The sequence below is a fragment of the Anguilla anguilla genome, chromosome 4 (genome assembly GCF_013347855.1).
Source record: "Anguilla anguilla isolate fAngAng1 chromosome 4, fAngAng1.pri, whole genome shotgun sequence".
In the NCBI taxonomy this organism is placed as follows: domain Eukaryota; kingdom Metazoa; phylum Chordata; class Actinopteri; order Anguilliformes; family Anguillidae; genus Anguilla; species Anguilla anguilla.
In genome coordinates, this window is record NC_049204.1 from 63972002 (window position 1) to 63999454 (window position 27453).

General features: G+C 45.6%; 1 protein-coding gene across 1 annotated transcript in view; it reads right to left on the reverse strand.

The window, feature by feature from the left end:
- Nucleotides 1-18227, reverse strand: part of LOC118226073 (cadherin-2-like) — a 75778-nt gene extending 57551 nt beyond the window's left edge. Inside the window, exons 1-2 of the mRNA XM_035415332.1 lie at nucleotides 17902-18227; nucleotides 14727-14835 (exon numbers count right to left, since the gene is read on the reverse strand). Of these exons, the coding sequence (XP_035271223.1) occupies nucleotides 14727-14835; nucleotides 17902-17949 (157 nt within the window). The 5' untranslated portion in view covers nucleotides 17950-18227. The remainder of the gene's footprint in view (nucleotides 1-14726; nucleotides 14836-17901) is intronic.
- Between the last annotated feature and the right edge of the window lie 9226 nt (nucleotides 18228-27453).

Below are 27453 nucleotides of genomic sequence, written 5' to 3' on the forward strand. Positions count from 1 at the left end.
CCATGACTTCAGTGCCAGTGGTAAGAATCAGTCAGAAAGACAGACACGGGGATTAAAGAAGCATGCTGGGAAAGCACCAGAATCCCATACCTTTTTCCCCTCAAACTGTTTAAATACAATTTCCACTCAGATCTACAGCCGTAGATAAGACACTCTGCATTTATGAGAACTGATTATAAGATAAATCCCCCCATGTATACTCCCGTGAGTGCATTTCTGCAACATCCATCATGAAAGCGTCCATCTTACCCACTTCCAGCAAGGTCAAATTGTGCACATTGAGAAATTCATTCAGACCAGTCCCGGATTCTTTAAGCACGTACGTGTCTGTGTAGGAGGGGGGGGCATTCTATAGCGCACACAAGTAGAAGATAACATCCAAGTGCACTGGAATTATGCAGAAACATCTCCAAACATTACAAGCTCTCAACTCAAATGGACTCTTCACGATTCCAAGAGTCAACAACCACACAAAAACGCCCTGCATACTTGAAGGCCACCTTTATGAATATTCATTTGTTTAATTGTTTTTTTTTTTTTTTTAAAGTGGATAAAAATAAAAGCCCTGTAATATTTCACTGAGGGTGAAGTATAAAACATTTTTTTTTTAAACACTTGAGTCGAGGCCACACATATTTGGCCGGGCTATTTCAGTGCGGTGTGTCGAGGAAGGCATTCGGGACATGCAGTCGAGCCTTATCTCAGCTGACAGTATTCCATCAAACTCGCGCCCGCTTCCAAACGCACGGCTCAGGACTCCTGTTTAATATCTGCGCTCGACAGCGCGCGGCCCTGGAGGAGCTCAGCAGCCCAAAATAAACTGTGAATACCTCCTTACCGCGCACGGTGCTGCCCCTGGCCTGGTAATGAAGGCCTGAAAAATTCCACAAGGCCCCACTAACCGAGTGGAGGGGGGTGGGGTGGGGGCTGGGATGAGGGGGGTGAAGTCAGACTGGCAGGAGGGAGGCCCCCCCCCCCCGCCGGCTGGTCCCGTCCCGGTACACCCCCGCACCCTCCAGATACGTAAGACATTCCTCTGAAGTTAACAGGATGGTGATACTGCTGCTGGAACCCCTCCCAAACCCACCCACCCCCCCTACCCCCAACACCCCCCCCCCCCCGAACAAAAAGAGTGGGTGTTCTGTTCATTCTGTGAACCAAAGCCCTGACATGTGCCACGGAAAGGCTTCAGAAGGACTGCAATACACAACAGCTAAAAAAAAAACTTCCATTCTTGTGGCTCCCGAAAAAACAAAAAAAAAAAGAGGACATATCCTACACGGCCTGTCTGCTATTTGACCTCCCCCCCCCCCCACCTCCATTTTACAGTACAAATATTTCAAAATAAGGGCTAAAGAAATAAAAGGTTGTTTTTTTTTGTCGCTGGACCGCAACAGCGGGGTTAAGCCTACAAACGTGAATGTCTGTGACTGAGTGACTGAGTGAGTGATGAAGTTACGCCATTGGTCGGCCGAGTTACGAAGTTACACCATTGGTCGGCCGGATCACGTGTGTTAGGTCCAGCCATATACTAGCTTTTAACCTGGTCTTGTTTTTTTTTTTACTTCAGGCAATCTCTGTGTTTAAAAGCAAGCTTCACTAAAAAAAAATGTGCCCATACGAGTCTGAAATCAGAACATCAACAAAGCCTCCTTTTTTATTTCCATGCGTTCACCGTGTAATGGCCACCGTGTTCACGGCCATTTTAACCACAAGGCGGCGGACTGCGGGCCCACGTCGATGGGGCGGGACGCGGAACGGCAAGCGGTGAGGCCGCGCGGCGGTAAAGCTCCACGGGGGGGGGGTGAGGGGGGGGGGTGAGGGGGGGGGCGGCCCGTCCGAGCCATAGAAGCACTTCCTGCTAAATGGAGGAGACGCTTACGCAGTCAGCCTCAATCTGGACGGCCGGCGTGGCCCCCGTCCTTAGACTAAACAGACCCCTCAGCACTTTTTCATCCCCGGCTGGCATTCTTTAAATAGTTTCTGGGGAGATTGACTGGCGCTGGCATTTCTCTTTCCTTTTCGTTTTTTTTTTTTTTTTTTTTGGCTGGACCGCAACAGCGGGGGCCAGCCCCTACAAACGCGAATGTCTGTGAGTGACTGAGTGAGTGAGTGAGTGAGTGACTGAGTGACTGAGTGACTGAGTGATGAAGTCACACCATTGGCCTGGATCACGTGTGTTAGGTCCAGCCGTATACTAGGTTTCCTAGTTTTGTTTTCTTTTCCTTTTTAAAAAAAATAAATAAATAAGTAAAAATCATCATCCTAATTAAACACAGCCCTAGCGCAGCCCAGCCCAGAGTCCCTGGTCTTCCCGTCTCCCCGGGGCGGAGCTCCAGACCCGCACTGCGTTTGAACTCTGGGCTGCGGCCGCTAACAGGGCTGAATTTTATTTCGCGAGCATTGTCATTGGCCGAGCCAGCGGTGTCATTTAGACCCATATCAGTAGCCGGTCCACGGCCTCAAAACCATTCCGCTGCAGTCTGCTGCGCGCTGGGGGGCGCGCGCTGAGGTAAATTGTGATGTCAACGCATTCATTTCTGCCAATTTTGGGCAGGCCTGTGGGTTTGGCTGTAGCTGCCCAGACCAGGACAGAAAACATTGAGATAGAAAAACTCATGAATCCATGAATGTTTAAAAAAGATCCTCGAGACAGAGAGAGGGGGGAGAGAGAGAGAGAGAGAGGGGGAGAGGGAGAGAGAGAGAGAGAGAGAGGGGGGGGGGAGAGAGAGCGAGAGAGAGAGAGAGAGAGAGAGGGATTTCCAGGCCTACGCAGCACCATTGAGGAACGCTACATTTAGGCGCCCTGGTTTGGCAGGCTGCAGCAGTTCAGTTCCACAAAATAAAGATGCATCCCTCGTCCGCCACAAATCTCCTCACGCTGTTAACACAACGCTTCCTGTGTCGGATTCGTCCCCCACCCCCCCTTCCCCCCCCCCCCCCACCCCCCCCCGCCTCGCCCCACAAACGAACGCCAGACATGCAATTTGACCTCACCATCTCTGTCTGGCGGTTCGTCTTTCGTGATTCTACCCAGCATTTATGTGGCGAGAATCCTTTACACTCACAGGTTCTAATGTGACACTTAATTTGAGGCCAGAAAATGGTTGTTTGAATTATACCAAACGACAGAAACTTAACCACGGTCCTGCGCTATTTTTTTTTCTCAGAAAATAATTTCCCTGTTTTCTGCTGAGTCCACAGCAACGCACACAGACGATTTACATAGCATGAGCCGTTCAGTCCAGTAGTAAATAGTAATGCACACTGAAATGACATAGGCCCACTCAAAATAGCTCAGATAGGAAATTGCACAGGATGGCAGCCATCTTAAATGTCCGCATGATGTAAACACACAGTAATAATGAAAGGAATCTCCTATCCCTTATCTTCTGACTGATCTTATCTTTCAAGAGGACACAATCAAAGCGATCTATTAAAAAATAAATCTGCCGCTGCTCCTGTGGCCTCCACCATATTTCCACCCGAGGATGAGGACCTTGCAGACGCATAAGCACTTGCATCATTATGGGATGCTGTATTAGTTTTTTATATATATATATATATATATATATATCTGGAGTGACTTACACAGATTACATTCTTTTTACACAATCCACTTGTACAGCTGGACATTTACTGAAGCTGTTCAGGCTAAGTAGCTCGCTCAGGGGCACAGCGGCGGTGCCCGAGCTGGGAAACGAACCTGCAACCTCGGATCTGCCAGTCCCGTTCCCCGACATTCACATCACAGTGGCCGCAACACTGGAAACGCCGCTGACCCCGCTGGCTTGTGCTCTCAACTCGGTTACACCAAACGCACTGGCTGAGGCCTGAGATGCAGACCTACAGCATCAGCCTCTGGCCCTTTAAGGACGTACGATCACAAGCATGTGATTAGAATGTCCTCAACGGAACGTTCTAACGCTGATGTCACAGTCACTACTGGTAATGGAACGCAGCGGAGTTCTAGAACACTGACATGGATTTTTGAAAGAGAAAGAAAAAAAGAACCTAAAACTCTTCAAAGGGCTAGAAAAGTCCAGGCATGCTGGCGCAGGGCTGGTTGTTGAAGAAGATTAAAGATGCCATGGAGTAATCCGGGGGCACGGGCGCAAAACCATTTTGGCCATGTCTGCGGCGTCAGTTCATTAGAGGGCCGTAAAACGCCGGGGACGGTAAATCATAGCCCGCCGATCCTTCCCAGCGATGTGAGAACTGGCAACAGAAATAAAGGATATTGAACTTTGGTGTCCGAATCGATCGGTGGTCAGCTGTCCTAATGAATCACTTAGCTCGTTACAGCATATTTCATCGGACAGGTTTTGACACCGCCAAGTCCTGGACAGATTGGCCGAGCCTCTGACAGACATGATTTAAAAAAAAAAAAGCGAATCGATGCGATTATGAGGTCACAGTAGCCCCATGACCTCAACAGCACTGAAACCCTATAGGTGGATCGGGCTGTCGCCATGGCTTCCAGGAAAGCCATTCAGGTGAAAGCTCTCAGAGGTGCTCACACAGAGGGACAGGGAAGAGCTTGAGAGAGCAGAGGCCAGCGGCAGCCTCCCCAGGAACCGAAAATGCTGGGTGCGCTGTAATTGGACCCCAGGACGAGGCACACAATACTACAGGCACAAAGAAGGGCGAGAGGGGTTCTCCGCATACAGGGGACTGGCCGGGCTTAAATTTCGGGCCTTGCTCGCAACACACTGCTCCCGCTGTGTCTTCCTGTTGTTTTGACAGATCCGCCCGATAACGTTAGCGCCGCTGTAGAACACACAGGGCTTTCTGTTTCCACAGGACCTGATTGGGTGCAAAAATACGGCTCCCTGAGATTAGCTCCCGTTCCATTTCTCTGCAAGCTCGTTAAAATTCTCTCTTGCTCTAGGTCCAAAAATGATACATTTTCTCTTTTTTTTTAAAACTGCGAATTGTTATCATAAATGGATATTTTCAAACCCTCGCTGTGACAGGCCACTGGTATAGTAAGATTTGACCTTTAATAGAAATTAAAAACGAAACACGGCGATTCCGCGAACGAGCGGAGAGCTCTTGAAACTCTCACCGGCTAACGTCTCGACGCAGGACACGCGGCTTCGTGGGCGCATGCGGGACACCCCCCGAGGAAAAAGGAGACCCGGTTTCGTTTAGCGAAATAAACGTTCGGGGTCTTCGGCGCTGACACGCGCTTGCCTGTCGGACGAAGGCCCCGGCGGCAGAGTCGCGAGCCGCCATTCCGTCGTGGCGTGGGCTCGTACTGACCTGGCTCGCCGCGTCACGGCTGCCGTCAGAATCAGTTCAGGGTTCAGCTTTTTTTCTTTTCTGTTCTTAAAGACACCTTCCGGTTCGCCTGAAACCAAAGCCACACGCCGTCACAACTGTCTGAGCTTTTAAGTTCAGACGAGAGCGTCGATGTCCCAGAACCAAGGCTCAGATTTGTATTTTTAGTGTCAGTCAAATTGGCATTTTAGTATAAGTCAAATTAGTATTTTGGTATCAGTCAAATTGGCATTTTAGTATCAGTCAATTTAGTATTGTAGTATCAGTCAAATTAGTGTTGTAGGATTAGTCAGGGTGGACAACATTGCCCTACCACACTCACACAGCTCAGCTCACTGCTTCTGTACAAGAGGGGGAAAAAAATTCAAGATGGATTCTCCACATTCTTCATAGGATAACCTATGATATTTGAACAGCACGCACAGATAAATGATTGGCAATAATTGTTCCCCGGCAAGAACAGGACTACGATTTTGCTCAAACAACTTTGCATTGTGTTGTGTTTCGTGATGTGTTGTTTAATCAGGGCAACCGACACTTCCCGTGCTCCAATTACGAGCCTCATAAAAAACAATTCAGATTCAGAACTAACGAATCAATTCAGTGAATGTGTAACAACAAACAGGGATGTTTGTTATGCTTCTGTTTACTTTCCAGAGCATTTACAGCAGTACAAACGGCAGCAAATATTATTCTTTGGATTGTACTGGTTTTTAATAATTGCTGACAAGGTCTTTTTCTACTCCTCCACGCTCCACCCCCCCTCCACCCCCCCCCTTCACCCGCCTGCTTGTCTTTTGAGCACAGATGCCAAGGCTGAAGCTCCTAATACAAAAATCCGGCAGACTCTGTGTCTCCACTGTACTTTAAACTGCAAACAAACGAAGAACTCACACACACACACACACACACACACGCATACAAACACACACTCGCGTACTCACACACACACACACACACACACGCATACAAACACACACTCGCGTACTCACACACACACACACAAACACACAGATTTGTTTGGGGGGGGTGGAGTACGCCTTACATGCTCAGCGTGGGGTGGTATCCTGCTTTATCAAACACTCAGTAAAAAGATCCCAAAGATTCTAGAAATGTCAATAAAGTCAAGGGGGTGAAAGGGATTTGGGGAGAGGGGGGTGGGTATCAGAGCAACTCCCCCCCCCCCCCGACTGGATGTTAATGAAACACTGGAAGGAGAGGTGGAGAGACCGCAGCCTCCTGGTACCAGCTGCCCACTCCCCTCCTCACTCAGCAGGCCCGGCCCACGGGTATTGTGGCTGTCTGTGTCTAATAGGCTAATTATATGTCAAGGACATGCACACAGACAGACACAGACACAAACACACGCGCACACACACACACACGCACGCACACGCACACCCACATGCACACGCAGACGTGCACACACACACACACACACACACACTACGCACACACACAGACGTGCACACACACACATACACACGCCCATGAAAACCACCTATCAAATTGCAACCTAACTTTCAAACTCAAACAACCAAGCACCCCCCCCCCCACCTCCATCCACCCCCTCAGTTCCAAATGAAGGGGCGGGGGGGGAGGGCCTTATCTGATGGGAACAGCACAGGCAAATAAGATACAAAACTAACTAGGCTATCCCCAGCCGGCACGCTTCTCCAAACTGCACAGAGAGGGAACGCAGACTGCGATACGGAATGAGAGCGTGTGGCGGTGAAAGGTCAAACGTGAATTAAATATGTCCCCTCTCTGTCCGATCACGCGACCCCGCTACTCACAAGGAGCTCTCTCTCTCTCTCTCTCTCTCTCTCTCTCTCTCTCGCTCTCTCTCTCTCCCTCCCTCTCCCTCTCTCTCTCTCTCTCTCTCTGGCCTGACTTCAACACGGGCGATCATTAGACTGTCACTACGGTACGGCCATCCGAGACCCAGGCCTCGGGTACGAGTATCGCTTGCCCACTTCAAAGCGCACCATGGAGATCAAAGGTCACCATGGTGACCGATAGTGAATGAACCACTGTCACGGCTAATGACCAACCACAACACTACTTGCCAGCATAGATAAAAGCGTAATTGATTACGCATTTTTAAAAAAGCTCACGATATCAGGTCCAATCCGTTGAAGGAGAAGCGTTGAGCGATGACTATTTGCCAAAAGAAAGCCGTCTTGTTTCAGGTAATCCTTCTTCGCTCTAGGTGAGGAGAACAAACCCTGTTTTTCGATTCTCCGGTTCTGAAGAACGGGATATTTAGTTCTGAGCTTTTTGTTTGGATTTGCCCGCTGCAATAGCGGTCAGTGCAAACCAAGGATGATCCCGGGAAGAAAGCAAACCATGGCGGACGTGCGGCAATAAAATTTACAGTGCCTCATAACAATAAAAGATAGCCCAATCCTCCAATCCCCCGCAGCAATGCTTAGCTGGGAATTGGAGCACAGACTTCATTACACTGTATTGATCAGGCCAAACAAAGACCCTGGATTTATTGATCAACTCAAACAGGGGAGGAAAAAAAAAAATAGAGGAGGAAAAAAAAAAACCTTCGGCTTGTAACTCGTAGTCTGGTAAGGAGCCCTATACTGGTGTAACAAACATGATCAAAAGGAGAGTGTTGCTTTACCAAAAGAGAAAAGGAGAGATTTAGTTTCCTCAAGACAGACAAAACCCTCAGAAACCCTGTCTTACAGTTCACTCTCCAGCTCAGAGCTTCAGAAGAGATGTCTCTGTGTGTGCGTGTGTGTGTGTGTGTGTGTTTTTTCATGGCTTATAGCATTTCTGTTTACACCAGGGTATTGGGCCTGTCCTGATATCTGGCTAAGACATTCAATTTGCAACCCGTTGTCTCACTTTACATTTAATTATGGACCTTTTTTTAGTCCAAGCCTTCAATTATTCAATTAATTCCCTGCTGCTTCAATTAAATAATTAAGAAGCCACGTGTAAATATGTCCTTATTATGCTTTTAGGACAGGAGTCAAATGCGCCGTATCTGAATAAGTAAACCAGCTGCACTCTTTATATAGGGAAAATTATTCATTGCAGGGCCACAAACCACATATTTATTTTCCTAAAAAAAAAAAGACATTTATCTTCTTCAAGCGTTCAAGAATACTTGACATAGTATTACTTCAATATATTATAATATGTTGGCCCAAAAATTTCTCTCCATAATCCCTGAAAGTGTAAGTGCCTACAGGAAGCTTGGCAGGCTTTTTTTTCTTCTTCTTCTTCTTCTTCTTTTTTTATCATGCCCAACATGCCCGCCTTTCGGCAAGTACCCGCACAGAGTCAGACTCGGGCCAAGCTCCCGCGCTTATACTGATAAAACGAGACAACGGGAGAAGTGGAGGGGGCCTTGGAGATGCGCCTGTCAGAATGCATTTGAGGAAGGAAGGGAGGCGGGCGGGCGGCAGCGGCAGCGGCAGCGGCAGCGGGCGGCAGCCATGCAAATGGCACCATGGCACAGCGCAGTGCTGACCACGTGCGTTTAACTGGAGCGTGAAACCGCTTTAACTACGGAGGAGGAAGAGGAGGAGGAGCAGGGCCGCTGGTGACTTCACGCAAAATATCACACTCGCCCACGCGCGCGTGAGCACACACACACACACACACACACACACACACACACACAAACACAAACATACACACATGCACACATGGGCACATACACAAACACACACACACGGACACAGATACATACACAAACACACACAAACACACACATGCAGAAACACACACACACACATGCACACACAGACACACACACACACAAACATACGGACACAGACACATACACAAACACACACGCACACACACACGCACAAACAGACACACATGCACACACACATACACACACGCACACATGCACAAACACATACACACAAACACATGCACAAACACACACAAACACACACATACACACACACACACACACACACACACACACACACACAGTTAGTGAAAAGGTTTTGTGGGTGGCTGGGCCTGCCTATTTTAGTCACTACGGGAAGCGCAGAATTAAAATTCCACAGTAATGACCTAATCAAAAAAGCTGACGAGGCGAATGATTGATTCCCTTTCGATGTCCGTGGAGAAGCAGCTCGGCGTTCTAACACCTGCCTGCAGACCAAGCCTCACATTCACGCTTAGTCAGAACTTCGATTGCAGGTAATACTAACGCCTCACAATTCTTTCTAAAAAAATCTCCCTTAATATAGCTTATCTCCTACCCTCCATATTTGCATTGCAAGTCACAAGTTTATTAAATAACTTCATTCGTATCATTTACAGTTAAATAATGAGAAATATACTGATTATTTTACTGTATTCAATCAATGTTGGTTATTACCTATGACTTAAAAGTAAATTCACATTTTTCTTCACAAGCTTGGTTTGGTGAGTTTGTTTAGTGAACAAACTGTGTTTGTGAAAAAAAAGAAATTGCTTTTAATTGTTAGTCAAAGTTAAGTACAAATGTTCTGCAGTAGGTGAGCTGCTGTCTTGTTAGTCAACTAAAACACTTCTACTTTGTTCAATATTACGTCCATGAGATATTTTAAATGCAGTATTCCTTAAGTTTGCAGTCAAGGTTGCAGTACTGAACTTTAAGGCAAGAGAAATCTTTAGCAGTTGAGTTTGAACTACGTCCCAAACGGCATCTAACACCCCCCCCCGTATCAGTGACCAGTGAACATCGTCTACCTCATGGAGTAGCAATTTCACTGTAGTTGCTCCTTATCACCTTAATTAACGAAGGAACCACAGTGGAAAAAACGTGTAATGGGAGTAAAAGGGGGGTGGTGAGCAGGACTGCTAAGTTCAGTCAGGCATTTTGGCTTTTCATTAACCCAGTTTCAGGACACAGGGCCTTCACGCTCCAGTGTTCTGGAGGAAAAGCAACAGACCTGCAACTGCTGCGAACACCTCGCCACCAAGAACACTCATTTCGAATTTCAAAAAAATAAAACAAACCCAAAACATCATGCAGGTGCTACCTTTTTTTTGAGTCAATGCTAAGCAGATGGTGAAGGCTTCTTGTAAACTTTGTGAAATCAGTTTATAGGAAGAGAAATAACCGCGCTCACCCGTTTTAATTTGTTCGGTGCGTTGAAACCAGTGAAATTTCGTCAGTTGAAATGAAATTGGTTCGCACTCAAAAAATGGCTACAGAGCTTCAAAAAAATGTAATTATTTATTTTTTTATTTGTTTTCTTCAATGCACAATCACGCACAAACGTTTCGGCATGTTGCCTTCTTCAGTGTGCAGGTATACACTTTGTGAACAAAACAAAAAAAGCAATTTGTCCACAAGTGAAGCTGAGGAGTGTGCAGATTGCAGCACTGCATAATTGCATGTCCATTTTCCAGCACTAATCTGCAACTGTAGAGTTAACAGAACCCTGCAAACATTTTGCATAAGCACCACAGGCTAATCTTGCATAATGAGTTTTCAACTTGGTTGAATTCTACTCTGCCAACCAATCTGGCCAGAGTCAACAACATATTCAAATAAAAATGCATTCCAATCACTTATTTTACCCATCCTCGTCTTTTCTGTCCTTGCATGACCCAGAAATTGATCAAGGTCCACCATCTTTAGGAGACATCCTTTTCTTTGGGAACGTGTGATGTATACATGACCTGCCTGTGGATACACCTATCCACACCTGGCATGACCGTAACCGACGTGGCTTAAGACTGACGCTTGGCTGAGAAGGATGATCCGTTTGCCTAATACACGTTTCCTCGATGCCTCCGCCCTTGTGTCAAATCAAACATGTCTCCCAACACGAGGACTGAATACGCGACAATGGCAGTAAAGCAGGCCATCGGGAGGCTGAAAGTCATAATAAATCCATCATAGACAAAGAAAAAAAAAAAAACATTTGGTGTGTCAAAATGAACCATTTCAAACATCGTTAGGAAGCAAGAATGCCCTGGTGAGCTCAGCAATAGACCACAGAAGACCACTGTAGTGGATGACTGAAGAATACTTTCAATTGTGAAGAAAAAACCCTTCTCAACCGTTGGAACAGCTCAAGAACACGCTCCGGGATATAGGCATATATGTGTCAACGACTGCCATAAAGAACAGACTACACCAGCACAGCCTCCTAGGTACATAAAAACTGCAGAGTTCTGGACAGATCAGACGAGCATTAACGTGTGCCAAAGTGATGGAAAGAGGAAAGTGTGGCGAAAGTAAGGAACTGCTCATGATCCAAAGCACTGCCCCCATCCGTGACACATGGTGGATGTAGTGTCATTTACGGCTTGGGCATAAACCAGCGTGCTGGAGTACAGAGGCAAAACAACATAAATGGTGTCCCTGTCCGAATACTTTCGCACTAGCCGTATGTGCATATTACACAGAGGCTAATGTCACATTCCGTTTTGAACGTGCGCCGTCTTCCGCAAGGACGTGAAACTTCCCCGCTGAAACGCAACTCCCCACATCGGTTCCATCTGTGTGATGCAGCTCACAGAGTTCCTCCTTATTAGGACACAAATGGGAAATCCATTCAGCACTGATGGGCTGGCCCGGGGACCTGACCTGAGGTTGCTTTGACCTGCGTAACCGTGGTATGGGTAGGCCCGTGTAACTGTCTGTCACGGTTTGGCTGCCGCCGCAGAGGGTGGAAGCCATGTCACACACGTATGACGTGCGGACAAGTATTCAGCATAACTTACAGAATTACTACCTGAATATACTACCTGGAATAAAAAACGGCTCAGCTTTTGCTGGGGGTATTTAGCCTCCTATTGGACATAGCCCACTGCATAGCATTCAGAGAAAAAGCGAAGAAGAAGAAAAAAATCCATTATTTCTTGCATTTACTAGGCACTGGATACCAAAAAAACATTTTTCAGGAAGAACTGTTTTTCTTCAGGGCAAGAAGGGGGGAAAGTTTTTGTTCTTTATTTATTTTCCCCTGGTTCCGGTCTCATGAGGGTCGGGTTTCAAAACTGCCCGCGGCTTTTCGGGTAACAGGTTCATCGTACAGCGCATCGCCACGGAGACCCTGGATCGGCCCATCAGCGAGAGCCTGCCGCGAACTGAAGCCTCCGCTCCGAGAAGCCATTTCACATTTCGGCCGACCGTTTCTCAACCGTCCGAAAACAACGGGGCTAATCCCAAACGACTTATCCCGACCACGTATCATTCTGGCTCGCAGCTACTGGCTTGAAAATGAATATGCAAATGCCTACAGCCCTCTTATATGGCTATTACATTATTTATTACCTTAGCAGATGCTCTTATCCTCTGACACTGACGAGGGTAGCATGCATCCATTTACACAGCTGGATATGTAGTGAACAAATTCAGGTTATGCACCCTGCTTGTGGGCACAGCAGCAATGCCCGGCTTGGGAATTGAACCAGCAACCTGCTTTTTAATATTCTGTCGGTTGCATCTACTTTCTCGGCTGCTCTGTGCGAAGAAGGCTGAGCGAAAACACAAGAAAAACCTTGTTTCCTGTTTCGGAAGGGAAGAAATCTGTTCAGAACCGCGTGACAAAAAAAGCCTTTCTGACCTAACTAGTCATGACATGTGTTATACTGTTAAATCTGCAATACCCACAAATTGCTAATTAACATCTCGTCATCTTCAAACACCTTGAGTTCAACATCAAGTGAATGATGATGATAAAAATAATAATAATAATATTTAAAGCAAATGGCAACGTTCACCAAGAAGGCGATGGCACTGAGCCACAGCACACAACGTCTGAAAACAGTCATGAAAGGTAACAATAATAACAATAATAGCACTAGTAAAGAAATCAATTAAACCAATCACCCCAGGTGCCCTCTCGTTCGTCTCCGTGGACACGGAGAGCGTTCGTTAACAGATCTGATTTCGTTAGCATTATTCCTCACGGACGCCGCGTGACGGAGTACCCACTGACGGAGTACCCACTGACGGAGTACCCACTGACGGGGCCGGGGAGATAGCGTGAGGAATGCCTCTGCGGTCACAAAAAAAGCATGGCAAAAACAAAAGACAAGATGGTTCCCAGGAAGAATGGGGCCTAACCCACAACTCAAAAAAAGGGGAAAGGGGAAATGAATCACCAAGAACAGACCAAAAGGTCCCGTGCGCCTGGTAGCGGTCCGGTCAAATGGATACCCGATCCATGACTCACTGTCTTGTGAAATTTAGGCCCCCGGTGTAAAGAATTTGATGCCCACGTTTATCTTTTTTTTTTTTTTTTGCTAGCGGTTGCTGGAGGCTCCAGCCAAAAACTCTACTCTGCGTGCTGGCGATAGCTTTGTTTCAGACGTGGCTACAAAGGCTAACAGGAAGCGGCGTGGGCAGCTTTGTCAAAAGCAGCCATCACCTCGACAAGAGAGGATAAAAAAGGCCTGCCCGTAAATCCGCCGAGAATGGGGGATAAGCGTCGCGGCCCCAATCGCTGTTTAAGTTCGTCTGCTCCGTCCTGCTCGCGTGTTTCGCAGGGTAATTGCCAGCTTGTTGAGCCCCTCTTTCATCTGCCTTTAAGGATGAAAGGTAGATGAAAAAAATTATATGTGCGATTTCACAACCGTTATACTGCATAATTACAGCTGCTTAACCGGGGCCCCACTGACAAACTGAGACAGAGTTTCCCCCGCTTTGTTTCAAGATTCGAACGCGTCAGAGAGAAGACCTGCGCCAACGTGATCCTGAACTCCAACTGGCAAAAAAATTTTTTTTAAACGTTCAGCGGGGGAAATAGCGCTTCTGTTTTACCTCTGCTTCACGATGAGTGAGGATTCCCCAGGCCGTTAAAAGCCAGTGCACGGGACATTTGATTTACCCTGGCTTGTGCCCATAGACAGCATGGTTCCAATCACAGCAGTGAGCTTGGGGCTGAGTGCAGCGTAAGCATGTGCCCAGCCTAGTTAAGACTGCATTTGTTCTTTTCATGAGTCACGTTTAAAAAAAAACAATTTGATAAAAAAGGCAAGAATGAAAACAAGTAAAACAGTCATGGAATAGATCTGCGCACTTCCTACATGGAAAACTCCCTTTCTCCAAGCAGAACATGAACCTTTAAAGTGGACTTAAATACAACAACTTTCTCCCAAGCTACCATTATGCAAAAGCAAGCAAATGGAGTGGTTTGAAGTCTTGTGGATCCTCATGAATTTCTAATTTCTTAATTTTAGTTTTTTTTTTTTTTTTTGCAATCCCACAAAAAGGAAGAGACATCTGTGGTTTAAAATATTTATTCCAAAGCCCTGGCATAGAACAGTCCCCTGGTTTAAAGTTTCTATAAAAAAAAATCCACTGAAACCGATCTGAGGATATTATATTGGCAGAGCAACAAGACAGCACAGTTTGTTCTTTAATATCCCCCACACCCACTGAATAAAAAAACCTGGACCCCGACAGCACTGCAGGCAGCGGCAGAAACACAGAATTTAAAAAGTAAATAACGTACCATTTAGAAGGGCTTGTCCCTCAGTCAGGCTGGCGGGGATTGTCGCGTGGTACACCTCCTCCGAAAATCCAGGCTTGCACAACCGGGCTCCACGGCCTTCAGCGGACACCTGGCGAAATAACAAGTCATAAATCGCTTTGCGTATTTTATTTATTTATTTATTTTTTGCCAAACGCAATCCACCGTGCGCCCCCCCCCCCCCCCCCCACCCCCATTTACCATCTCTGGGTCACTGGTGAACTCCCCACCCCTCCACCCCCACCCCCACCCCCATCCCCATTTACCATCTCTGGGTCAGTGGCGAACCCCCCCCCCCCCCCCACACGGCCGTACAAAAGCATCTGTTGCCCTTTAAGTGGGCCGCAATTAGGGCGATGGGGGGCAAAGGGTTAAGCATTTGCCCAGGGAGCGTGGATAAGCAGGAGCAGGGCCCGTCTGTGCGGAGCCGGCCGCTCGCGGTAAAGAGCGCCGGCCTTCAGAAGACGAGCGGAACGGAAGACGGCGAAAAAGTCGTTTCGCTGGGCGCGGCACCTGTGTGGCTAACGTAATTAACCCATCACGTCTTCAGTGATACTGTTACTTCATTACCTCTCCACTCTCTCCCTCTCTCTCTCTCTCTCCCTCTCTCTCTCTCTCTCTCTCTCTGTTGTTTGGGGGGTAGCTCAGCTGGGTGGGATATAAGGTTATCAGTATGGTTTGTTCCTTTATTTTTGTTATGTTAAATAAAGGGTTTTTTAAAAGTCAAAGTCTCTCTCTCTCTCTCTGTTGTTTGGGGGTAGCTCAATTGGGTGGGATATAAGGTTCTCTCTCTCTCTCTCCCTCGCTCTCTCCTGCTCTCTCTCTCTCCTGCTCTCTCCTGTTCTCCCCAAAATATTCTCATACCTGACAGTCAGCTGATGACTGCTCAGTGGCTTTGCACATTTCTGTGAAATCCACAAATACAGAATTAATTAATTCTTTATTCTGAGTTCATGCATGTGATAATACTTTTTTTTCCCCTGCTCAGAAATTAGTCTTTCTAGAACCACTACACAACAGAATGTCCTAGAAAGATGTTCTTCCTGTTTTAAATTTTAGGTTTCCTCTTCAATTTTTGTAACCAAAATCTGATCAACAAGGTTTATCCACACAAAGGAAGCCCCACCCATTTCACAGCCAAATGCCAGGACCATTTGAAATGTCCCTCAGTCTGAAAAGGGTTACTTGAACTCAAGTCTTAGACTTCAAATGTCATAAAAATACAAGGGTTGCCATGGTGCCACACAGTAACAATGTCAGACTTGTATTCATAAATTAGGGTTGAAGTCTCTCTCTCTTTTCTTGTTTTAAAGTTAACATTGGTTTAGCCCAATTAAACCACAATCAATTATAATATCAGACAAATTGGCAGACAATAAAAAAACTGGTCTTTAAAATATGGAAGCTAGACTAGGGTATGCAGACATAAGTGAATGTGTCATGCTAAATCTCAGCTTGGTGGGAGAAATGCAATGTACACATGGAATGAGGTTATTGCGTGGCCACAGAATTGTTGTAAACTGGCCAGCCTCACGCGCGGATATAAATCTGATCACATTTGCAACTGAGCTCCATCGGCATGCAACCCTACCTCCAACCCCCTTAATCGCATTTCTTTTGTGGGACCTTCAAAGAATGCGGCCCCGAGTTCAACGCAATATTTGCACTGTGGAGGTATCAGTTAACACTTCTCATTCTCACGCACTACAGTAGCTACACCGGGGGGAAATAGCCTGTTCATTTTTGAACGAAACCGAAATGTAAAAAAAAAAAAAAACATCACCAAAGGGGTTAAGAGTTTAATGCGACACACTGATCATAAAAATTTGAAGCTGTAGTTAAACAAGATAACTGCACAAATATATATTTTTTTTAACTGTAAAGTATCGGAGGCGTGAGGGAAATCTTACCACGGAAAAAGAATACCTTCAAAATTATTAATATGGATACAGAGAGTGCCACTGTGTGCTCAACCACTAGCTAGCCGCATTGTACCTAAATCAAATGAATACCTTACACATTTACAATGCTGACAGTTTCTTCATCTTGCACTGTGAATAGCTCACAGAACTCATCGATAAATAAAAATAATGGCGCATCAAATGTTCACTATAATTAATGGGCTACGTGTCCAATTTACTCTGGACCATGAAACTAGATTGGGTTCGAATAAAACTGGATTACAGACTGTGAGGGTTTTAAAGGTTATATTGCTATTGGGGCATTTTTCACGCAGTCATACGCTGATTAGGCTACACTGTTTTAAAACTGAATTCGACTCAATCTCACGTAAACACCATCCGATTCGCTTGTTTATTGCATTAACAAAACGGAAGAGAGAAACAGGGGGCGATTTACTTGGTTTACTTCCAGACAAAAAAAAGGGGGAAAAAATACCCGGGAGTCATTCTGGCATCCCGGAGAGAGACATTAATCAAATTCTTATTTAAACCTCCCCATCATTGCTTGTGGCAAAACCATGCACAACTCGGCCACAGTCGGCAGAACTTTAAAACACTACGTTTTCTAGATGATAATTTTAATTCAGAGTGTGAAGGACCCACAACGATCAGCGCGTCAGTGGGTCAACGATCAGTGAGTACTTGGGTAACCACACGGGACGCTTGCAACACGACTAATAACCCATTTGTAGCTACCATGGACAGTAACTCCTATATATCTTCTTCAACATCCGACAAGAGAGGAATGTACATCCATGTTAAACGAGTACGTTACGAGAGAAAATAAGCCCAGTTTAGATCAATACGCCGCATATTATCAGTCGTGAACAAGAAAAAGGTTACAGCCCCCGTATTCATGACATGAAAAATCCACTAGCAACGAAGGAGCGAAGTACAGCCGACCTTTATGCACTTACTCCGACCGGTTTACCTGTTTTGTTTTCGCTCTCTGTATTGTTTTACAACACCTCAAAATTAATCGAAGTGATGTATCAAGCAGAAATAAACTTCAAAACTGAACGCGAAACCGAGAGAACACTTGGAATATAGTGATCGCGTAGCTGCGGGTACCCAAACGGGAGTGAAACTGACCGTCGGGGCATTAAACCCGACACATTCTCAGCAGTGTCGTCACCGAAAACAAGCACAAGAACACAGCCCAGCGCAACTAAACACTGTAGAAAGACAAATATTACCTGAAAAGCTGCTAGGAGCGTCAACAGCACGCCTCCTTTAAGGTACATGTTTTTTTAGGTTCCCCTTTTGCAATCGGTGATCAATGTTTCCTTTCCCTCCGTAGACCGATGCGTAACAGTTTTCCTTAAAACAAAGGCGGCACCGGCAGCAACATGAAGCAGCCTCTCCTCTCCACTCTCCGCACTGTAGTGAGATTGCAATATGGTACTGAAGCTGCAAGTCCCTCTCCCAGCCTAACCAATACCAACTGCCGTTCGCAAGACACCTCACTGTCTCTCCCTGCTGGTCACATCTTCCACAACGCTTAATTCAAAATAATGGATTCTTCCTCCCCCCTCCGTTCGAACCTCCGGAAGCTTGGCTGGAAAGACAGACCCCTCCTCTTTCGCTACAACAAAAGGCAAATCTCCATTCTCTATCCCCACCCAACCCCCTCGCGCGGACAGTTCATCCAGGCGGGGCAGGGACGTTGGCGGATCTGAAAACACGCCTTTAGCTCTTGTGCACTTTTAAAAATTTGTAGATTTTCAGCTTACTTGAGCAGTGAAAAGGCACATAATGCAGGTATAGAGGATTTTTTGTTTGGACTTTAATCACACTGAAGTGTCAGAGAATGCAAAATTATATGGTTTCAAGTTACGAAATTCGGTGATATCTTTATATAAATTGCTGCCACTGAATGCAAAGTATGCTTTTTGCCCCATGTGAAGCACCGAAATAGTTAATTAATTATGCTCTGGATATTTTGGGATTGAAAAAGGGAAGTAACTAATGTGAAAATCTTTAAAAATAAAAATAAAAAAAGGTGCACAGCTTTAGTTTCTGTGCAAGCTTTTCACTTCCTCTACCATCCCACCAAACACGGACTTGATCAGGAGAAATTTATGTGACAGAGATTCCTGTGAAAAAAACCCACCAAAATCTGAAGAATCAAAGAAAGCAAGGTAATCCATGTATCCCTCATCAAGGATTCCCCCCCCCCCCCCCCAAAAAAAAAAAAACAAAAACAAACAAACAAACAAAAAACAATAACAATAAACGTTTTTAACAAATACACTAACAACGGTCATTTTATATGATTACCGATGTATGCATTTCCTATTTGTGCAATCATATTTTTCTCTTTTATCTATTTGCATATTTTAGGAAACACACTGTTAGTCACCCAGCCGAAAAGCTTTCAGCGGCGTTGCGGACGGAGGTCAGCCATGCTGCTGATTAGACCCTGTCACCTGAGTACCTACGGGCGGTGTTAGGAAACAGGCCCTTTCACTTGTTCCTCTCTGCCTCCTCTTAATCCTCTGGCTACATCTGTCTAATTGCATGTCAGATAGAGAGCTGCCTGGATGGTGCAGGCAAAGGGTGGGGGGGTGGGGGTGGGGGGGCACTGTCCACGAGGAAAGATTTGGGGACTCAGGGTGTTCTGGCCAAAAAAGCAGCCTTCGCTCCATTCTTGAGTCGTTACCTTGGGGCAATTTTCTCTAGAAGCAGAGAGGGTGATTATCAGGAGAATACTCTGGAACAGTGGCAACCGTCCCTGTTGCCCGGAGATCGACCGTCCTGTAGGTTTTCATTTCGACCCTAATTTGGCACACCTGACTCTGCTAATTTGCAGCTCAATGCCGCACTCTGTTCCAGCGCTGTCCAATGAGATGTGCTTCGTCTGGGCTGGAGTGAAAACGGGACTGTAGATCTCCGGGAACAGGGTTGGTTAACCACCGCTCTGGAAATTCTGTTCGTGGGGCTTTCCCTCCATTTTCTCCACGGTTCGGAATATTCGGTCATATCGCGAGCAGGCGTGCGCCCGTTCTGCCAGTTTTCCACAGCTGGTTGCGTGAGGCCACTGGCGAGTAAGCAAATCTCCCCCAAAGTAGCCCCCCCCCCCACCCCCACATCCCACCCGCCCTCTGCTTCTTTTCACACCGTGGCCCCTCCAGCCAAGCTTTAATCGACCAGCAGGGGGTCGCTAGAGAGCGACGAGACATGGATTCCGTCTGACTGAACTCTCGCTTAACCCTGGGGGACTTCTGCCACCAACGGTGCGTTGCTTGGCAGGGGCTAAGAACCCTAGAAGCCTCGCGCTCGTTTTTACCTCTAATTGTAAAGCACCGTGTTATACGCAATAATTTAAAATAATTTTTTAAAAAACACGCAAACAGTTCCAAAGCACCTTAACTATGACTTTAATTTAAAATAATCAGCAGTTGTTAGTTCATTCTGAGCCTTGGAAAGTTCACCGTATAACCATGGGACACAAAGGAGATTCAGTCAACACTGATCCATCATCAGTACCGAACGGATCTCTGTGAAATTTGCTAAATGTTTTTTTCCTGGGCCACAGAAACCATCACTTTTGATTTTATTCAAGTTAATACTGCCATGCATTTTAATCTCTACAATCCACTGTAGATTTTTTATTTTTTTTAAAAAGCCCATGGTTTTAATTGCTCAGTGACATAAAATGACATTTAAAGATTAAAAACTGTGATTAACGGACTGCTAGTCTTATTTAAGCGGTCTGGCTTCCCTATTAGCCCAGAGGACTTGGACGTATCAGCGAAGCAGTGCCCAGCTCCTTGGAGCTCCAGCGATATTTCTGGAGTGATTAGCATTACCTTGCAGACTGATATACTTCTAATAGAGCCCAATTTGGAGTTGGGAGGAAGTGCACTCTTATCATATCCTGTATTCCACTGCAGGCAGAGGCATTAGTCATAAGCGCTTCTTAAGAAATATAATTATGAACTTTAAAGGAAAAATTAATCCAAAAATGTTGAGTAACATTTTTTTTCTTTCTTTCTGCCTGTAGTTGATAATTTAAAATAAAACCCAGAGTAAAGATATGCGTAATGTCCTGCTTGATAAGATAACACTCTTCAGGTTTTTAAAATTTATTTGTTTTTTTTCACAATGGTACATAATCAAATATTTTTTTTATATTTTGTTTTGTATTTTTCATCTAATAGTTTAGCAAGCAGTCTCACACTTAATTTGGCATGCACAGACTTCTGTGGAAATCCACAAGAAATAATCATTCTTTAAGTACCGAATTGGGATTTTAATAAAGCTCTTTGATGTTATTAAAAAATATATTAGCCACTTGGGCAACTACCCAAAATACGTTTCATGGGAAATTTAGCTAATTTCTCTACCTTATTGGTACATTCTTTTTTATTCAAGACCAAAGTAAATGAAAAGAAAAATGCTGCACAGATGCAAAACTTCAGCGGGTGAGGTTTTGTTTTCAAGGGAATATCATCGGGGGAAAAAAATGGAACATTCAAGTATCATTTCTATAACATAAAATATCTTGCATTTTACATTTCATAGCCTCAAACCAAATTACAAGGCTGCTGTGAAGTTTGTAAGACAAGTACACGGCATGAGTCTGTCACTTCACTTAATTAGTAAAAAAAGAAGAAGAAATGAAGTGGAGTGAGGGAACCGTGCTGCATGCTTTCCGGTGTCTTGCGAACTTCACTCCGGCCTTTGTGTTTGGTTTCAAGCTGTCAGTTTGTCCCGAATCGCCGAAGATCACCTGGACTGTCATCCTGCTGTTTGGGCAACTGCAGCCCCCGCTCCTGCTGGGGCGCATCCAGCCCCTGCTGCTGCTACATCATCTCCACTCCATTTGTGGCTGTCAGTTGGTTATAATTTAAATCGGCGGCGTAGTCACGCAGTCGGAGGGTGAGGACGATTCTCCCGTCCTGTCTGGGCAGTGCCCATGAATGCCTATCACCTCTTCCCAAGCCAAGCTCCATGCCCTCCTGTCCTCTTTAATTTTGTGTGTGTTTGTGCCCCCGAAGCTCTGCCCGGACACTGCCTGGTTACCCAGTCACTGACTCTTTATTTTAAAAAATCCCCGCCCCCCAGTTCTATTTATTTATGTATTTTTATTTATGTTTGTTTTTTTTTGTTTGTTTTTTTTTTTTACAAATAAAAAGACAGGTCGTCTGCTACAGACTCTTGGGGGTGAACTGCAAATGTGCTTAGTTGGAGTTTGAACCTCTGGTTTAAACCTCTAGACCACAGAACTGCATTTCACCTGGAAAAGCTAATCCTTATTCCACAGCTTTGGATAGCTGCTCCAGCTGGTATGCATTTCTGTGGTCTAGAGGTTTAAGCCTGAGGTTCAAACTCCAGCCAAGCACACAGCAATTGAACCCTCTGGGTTTTTTTTTGTGAAATGGTCTGACAGGCCGAATTCTACCACTATTTTCTCCAGGATCCTGGTGCGATCTGTCAGAGTGGGGGAAAAAAATAGTCAGCTTACCGATGTACCCTCACCCTGATCTTGGTGGGTGTTACATTGCTAGGAACAAGACAGGGAGTGACCTCTGCTATTGGACAGAGCTATTGCACTGATGTCGACTTTGAAGGAGAGCAAACACTTAAAGCATTAAATCCTGTGAGTAACTGTTATATTTTTCGAGTTACTGCGCAGTAAAATGTCCATTGTTAGTTCAACTCTAACAGAGTACATGTGAGTCCAGTAGGGTCCATATGTACTCAGAAAACAGTTGCAGGCTGGTGCCAGTGTGTTCTATGGTGTCAGCAATGGTGCAATACAAAGTTATTCTATGACTCTGCAAGTGTTGAGAGTTTCCACAAGCAAGATGGGAAAAAATTGTGCGTAGGGCTGCTTGAAATCATGACTTTGGAAGAGAAGTAATCTTAGTGGGTGTTCCAGGTGAGAGAGAGAGAGAGAGAGAGCGAGAGCGAGTGAGATGGAGAGAGAGAGAGATGGAGAGAGATGGAGAGAGAGAGAGAGAGAGATATGCTGGAGTTTGAACTTAGCTATTTTCTTACACAGTGTTCTTTTGTTCAACATCCAACCAAACTGCCACGGATGCCAACATTGTTTAATGTTATGCAGAAATATGTGGAAACTGTGTGGAAGGGGTACAATTTTTTGTTAAACAAAACATTCATATAAAAACTGGCCTCTATCTTTGATCAAATGTTGATGATAGTGGCAATTTTCCACCGTCAGTCCGTGCCAGAACGGCATAAAAAAAAAAAAAAACATTTTTATAAAAATTATTTGCGGTGGATATGTTAGTCAAACCATGATGCAACAGAAATGAAACCAAGCCAAGCGATCGTGCGGAGGGGAGAAAGTCACATTTCGCCAGCAGGGGTTTGTGTGGAAAACACAATTGACTATAATGGAATGAGACTTTATTATTATTTTTTATATACGCTGTGAAAATTGCCCATTGATGTGGAAGCTCCGTCCGAGGGATCTTGAGCCGTTAGAGAATTCCAGACAGCGTGTGCGCAGCGTGCGTTACTAGCGTTACCAGACATATTGCATTTAACGCTGTCTGTAATCACGGCGTTTCACACTGTCAGTCCTGACTGCCGTCTGATGATGAAGCTGATGAGAGATAATAGGCAGTTCATACGGGAGAAACTGTGGAAATATGTAGGATTTTGAATACTCTGATGTTCTTATGGGTTTTTTTTTGTTTGTTTGTTTGTTTGTTAGTTTTTTTTTGGCCCAGTGAACCACTTCCTATTCTCTTTTTTTAGTTAGTGTGTGAACTAAAGTAGTTTATATTTATTCAATTTAATTACATTTTATTTTGGAAGGGAGGGCTGTCCAAAACATAAAAAAGGCAGTTATTTGGTACACATCAGAATTATCTTGATGTCAAAGAATATCAGCGATCAAGTCTTGGGTCAGGGTGCTGTGCTAAATAAAAATTTCCACGAGCATAAAAATACTATAATAATAGTGTGAACAGGGTACTGTAGATAAACCAGATGGCCAACATAGTATTCTTGAAACGCCGTCTCCCTTCGTTAAAGCTGAAACATTCCAGATTCTACACCTTGTCATAATCTGATTATCCTCAGCACCGCTGGGTCCCGTTGCTAACGAAAGCCTCCTGTCGGTTAAAGAAAGATCGAACGCAGGACGTGAACGTGAACGTAAGTAGGCCATCTGGTTATCCTACTCCAGTAAAAATCTGTGGCGCTGTCTCCCTGCCCCCAGAGTCAACGGCCCTGACTTCCTGGTAATCCGCTTTCGCCGTGGCGATTCACGAGCTCCTCTGTGATGTCACAATGGGGGCTTGATTTGTAGCTCCCGGGCCCTGGGTCTGCAGCAGCCCAGGTCCTCGGCCTCCTGGCAGGCAGTCATGGTTTATGTGGGGATCTTTTCGTGCATCGCACGGAGAAACCTACACCCTCTCCTGGGCAGCCTTATCCCTTAACGGCAGGCAGTTGATCTGTCTTAGCGAAAAGATCCAGAACACCGCCCGCCCCCCCCCCCCCCCTCCGCCTCCCCAATCCCCCCATCCATTGCGCACTGAATCGTAATGTGTCATTGTGTGGCTGAACAATTACCTTTACAGCTATTTTTCTGTTATGGTGTTATTGCTGTACTGTACTGTATACAAAAGCATTAAAATCACCAAGAAGCACAACCAATATATTCGAATGCAGAAACCTGATAAGTGAGTGACAGTTCAATATAAAATCGGCACTCGTCTATCTAATGTCATATTTTTAAAAAAGATTTTTTTCCTTCTTCCTTTGTCTGTCAAACCGTGCTTCTCTTAAGTTAAAGGGGAGCGGGTGGGATTGGGGGTGGGGGGGGCACACATATTCATATGATTAACAGTGTAATGATTTTCCCTCTGCGCTTCCCAGAAACAGTCGAGCGAGGGAGCGGGTCTAATTTAAATACAGTGAATCTAATCAACAAGTGCACGCGCTCGGAGAGGACGGGTGTTGGGAACCGCGGAGCTCACCACTGACAGGTCCCGTCCGCACGTCGTCCGTGAGTTCCTTTATAATAATTATTTCAGCGCGATCTCTCTCTCTCTCTCTCTCTCTCTCTCCCTGACGCGTGAGGGGGGGGGGGGGGGGCGGGCGGGGCGGTGTGTGGGATGTGGGCGGAGCTTCAATCCTCACCCTCTCGCCTGATTGACGTCCTGCAGGAGCTGAACCCCCCTGCTCAAGGTTCAGCTGTTCTCTCAGTCACGCCGCCACAGGCCTTTGTGGGCCTTCTCTCTGCTCAAGCAGAGCGCTTGGGTGTTTGTATGGGGGGGGGGGGGGGGGGGGGGGGGGGGGGGGGCGGGGGGAGCGCGGCGGTCAAAAGCACAGGCCGTGCCGTGAAATTAGCCCCCGGGGGGTGTCGGGGGGGGGGGGGGGGGGCGGCGGGGGCAGGAGAGTGAACCGGAATGTGTCAGCCGTAGCCTTATATGGAAAGGCTTGCAGAGACTGTGTGAACCCCGGGGACGCCGGCACAGAGGGGCGTTATCACCCGTTGCCCCTCGTGATTGGCCGGTAACGGCGCCCGTTCCGTGTGAGCAGCGGGAGAGGTGCGGCGGCTGTTGGACTGCGGTGACCTTGGCGCCGTAAAGACCGGAGAGTGTGTGTGTGTGTGTGTGTGTGTGTGTGGAATCGATCCTCATTGTGGGGGCCCATTGCAAATTTCTGACCTGGCCCGATTTGAAATATCGTCAAGTGACAAAAAAAAACTGCACAACACAAAAAAAAAATTTAACAAAAAAAAAAAAAAAACGAGAGAGAGAGAAAAAAGCAGAACGTAAATCAATATCGTCCTTACATACGGATAAATCAATGAATAGCCCCTTCATTAGAGACGAGTTAGTTCAGCGGTCCGCTCTGAGCACTGTCATTTAATCACGCCGCCCCGTATTGGCCTAACGGGAGCGGCGACCGGTTAACACCCCGCTCGCCCTCGGAGCCGTTCGGCCGCGGATAATTGCCGTGTAATCCGTTCGCGCGTTCGGACGTGTCAGAGGAGGCGCGGTAATAAATGAGCCGGTCGAGACCAATATCCCGGCGTCGAAATTCCCCGTTGATACCGGGCGCGGCAGGCTGCGGCGCCGTTCAGCGGCGTCCTGAGAGGCCGAGGCAGTTCGGCGGTTACCCGCTTCCTGTGCCAAAAACCGTTCTCTCTAGAGTTTCTGGAATTGAACGACCGAGGGACGGTTTTGTCTTCACGTCCCCCCGTCTAACGTTGCGGACGAATCCCCGTGACTTTCGGCTTTCTTGTTTTTTTACACGGCGATGCGACGCAAGCGGTTGTTCTGAACGTTTTGCTTGTCAGAAGAAGAAGAAGAAAAATTTGCAGTCCTTGCAGTCTCAATACATTTTTTTTGTGGCATTGTAAATGTCGTACAAATTGAACACAAAGGCCCCCAAACAAAACGGGCCTCATTCACGAAACATGCGTATGATCAGATTTGACTGTGTTTAGAAACGTTTCCACAAACATTTTGGCATTCATAACTTTTTTTTAAAATATGAATTTGTTCTTTGGTTAGATCAAAATCTACATGTGTTCAGCAACGTGCAAAGGCAGACACTGAAGGTGTTTATGTTTAGAATGTTTTATTATTATTTAAGTCAAATTACGTGGTTACATACCTAATATTGACATAAAAGTGTTTATCAATGCAAGTATAATATTAATATTATACTGTAATATATCAATGTGAAATAGACAATTGACCTTTGTTAGTTTCATGAGTGCGTTTGCTAGTTTTGGAGTACTTTTGTTTTATTTCAGTTTACAATAACGATTTTTTCATACCTTTTTCATGTCTTAGTGTTAGTTTAATGATAACCTTGCTGGGGAATTAATTTTGTTTACTCATAAACATGACTGATGGCGATACAGAAATACTCACAAACACACAGCTTTTGGGCTACATGGCTAATCATGCCTTGGGAGGCAAGCGTGATGGCGCAGATGACATTTGATTCGCTGATGTGTGCATGTGACCAAAAAGCCGACATGCCTTATATGGTGTTCTTTGCTATTTCTTATTTAGACAAAAAAAACAAAAGATTTCTTTTTTCATCTTGCTTGTGGAAACTCACTAGTTGCAGTGTCGTAGAATAACAATCTTGTGTTTCATTGTTTCTGGCACCATAGAACACATTGGCACCAGCGTACAACTGCTTACTGACCACATGGTAAAATGTTCAGTGTTCATTCAACTCTGTTTACAGTGTGCATGTGGACCCTACTGGACTCACGTGTGCTCTGTTATAGTTGAATTAACAATGGACACGTTGCTGCGCAGTAACTAGAAAGATATAACTGTTCCCCGCAGGATTTAGTACTAAATGTTTGTTTTCCTTCAAAGTCGACATCAGTTTCCTTATGCAAATCGACACGAACAGACTCGCACGTCTATTTCACGGACGACCAGCAACCGTCGTCTGATATTGAAGGCCTGTGCATGTTTCGTGAATCCCGTGTTGTTGTTTTTTCATCTGAACTTTTTAAGACCAAAAGTAAGAAAAAACTTAAGAAAAGTTTTGTGTGAATGAGGCCCACTGTTCTTTGTCGGTTCCAGTGAAGCTCTTTTTTTTTCTGAAACAGGGGCCAACTGTATTTTATACAGCCAATTTCACACTTGAAATAAAGTATATGACAGAAATGACAAGCCATTCAACAAAGTAGCAGAATAAATAATAACTGTCTCATCTTTCCCATTGGGACTGGTTTTATTAAGTCTTAAAACCTATTTATCTGCCAATTCTAATAGTAAAATGTTACA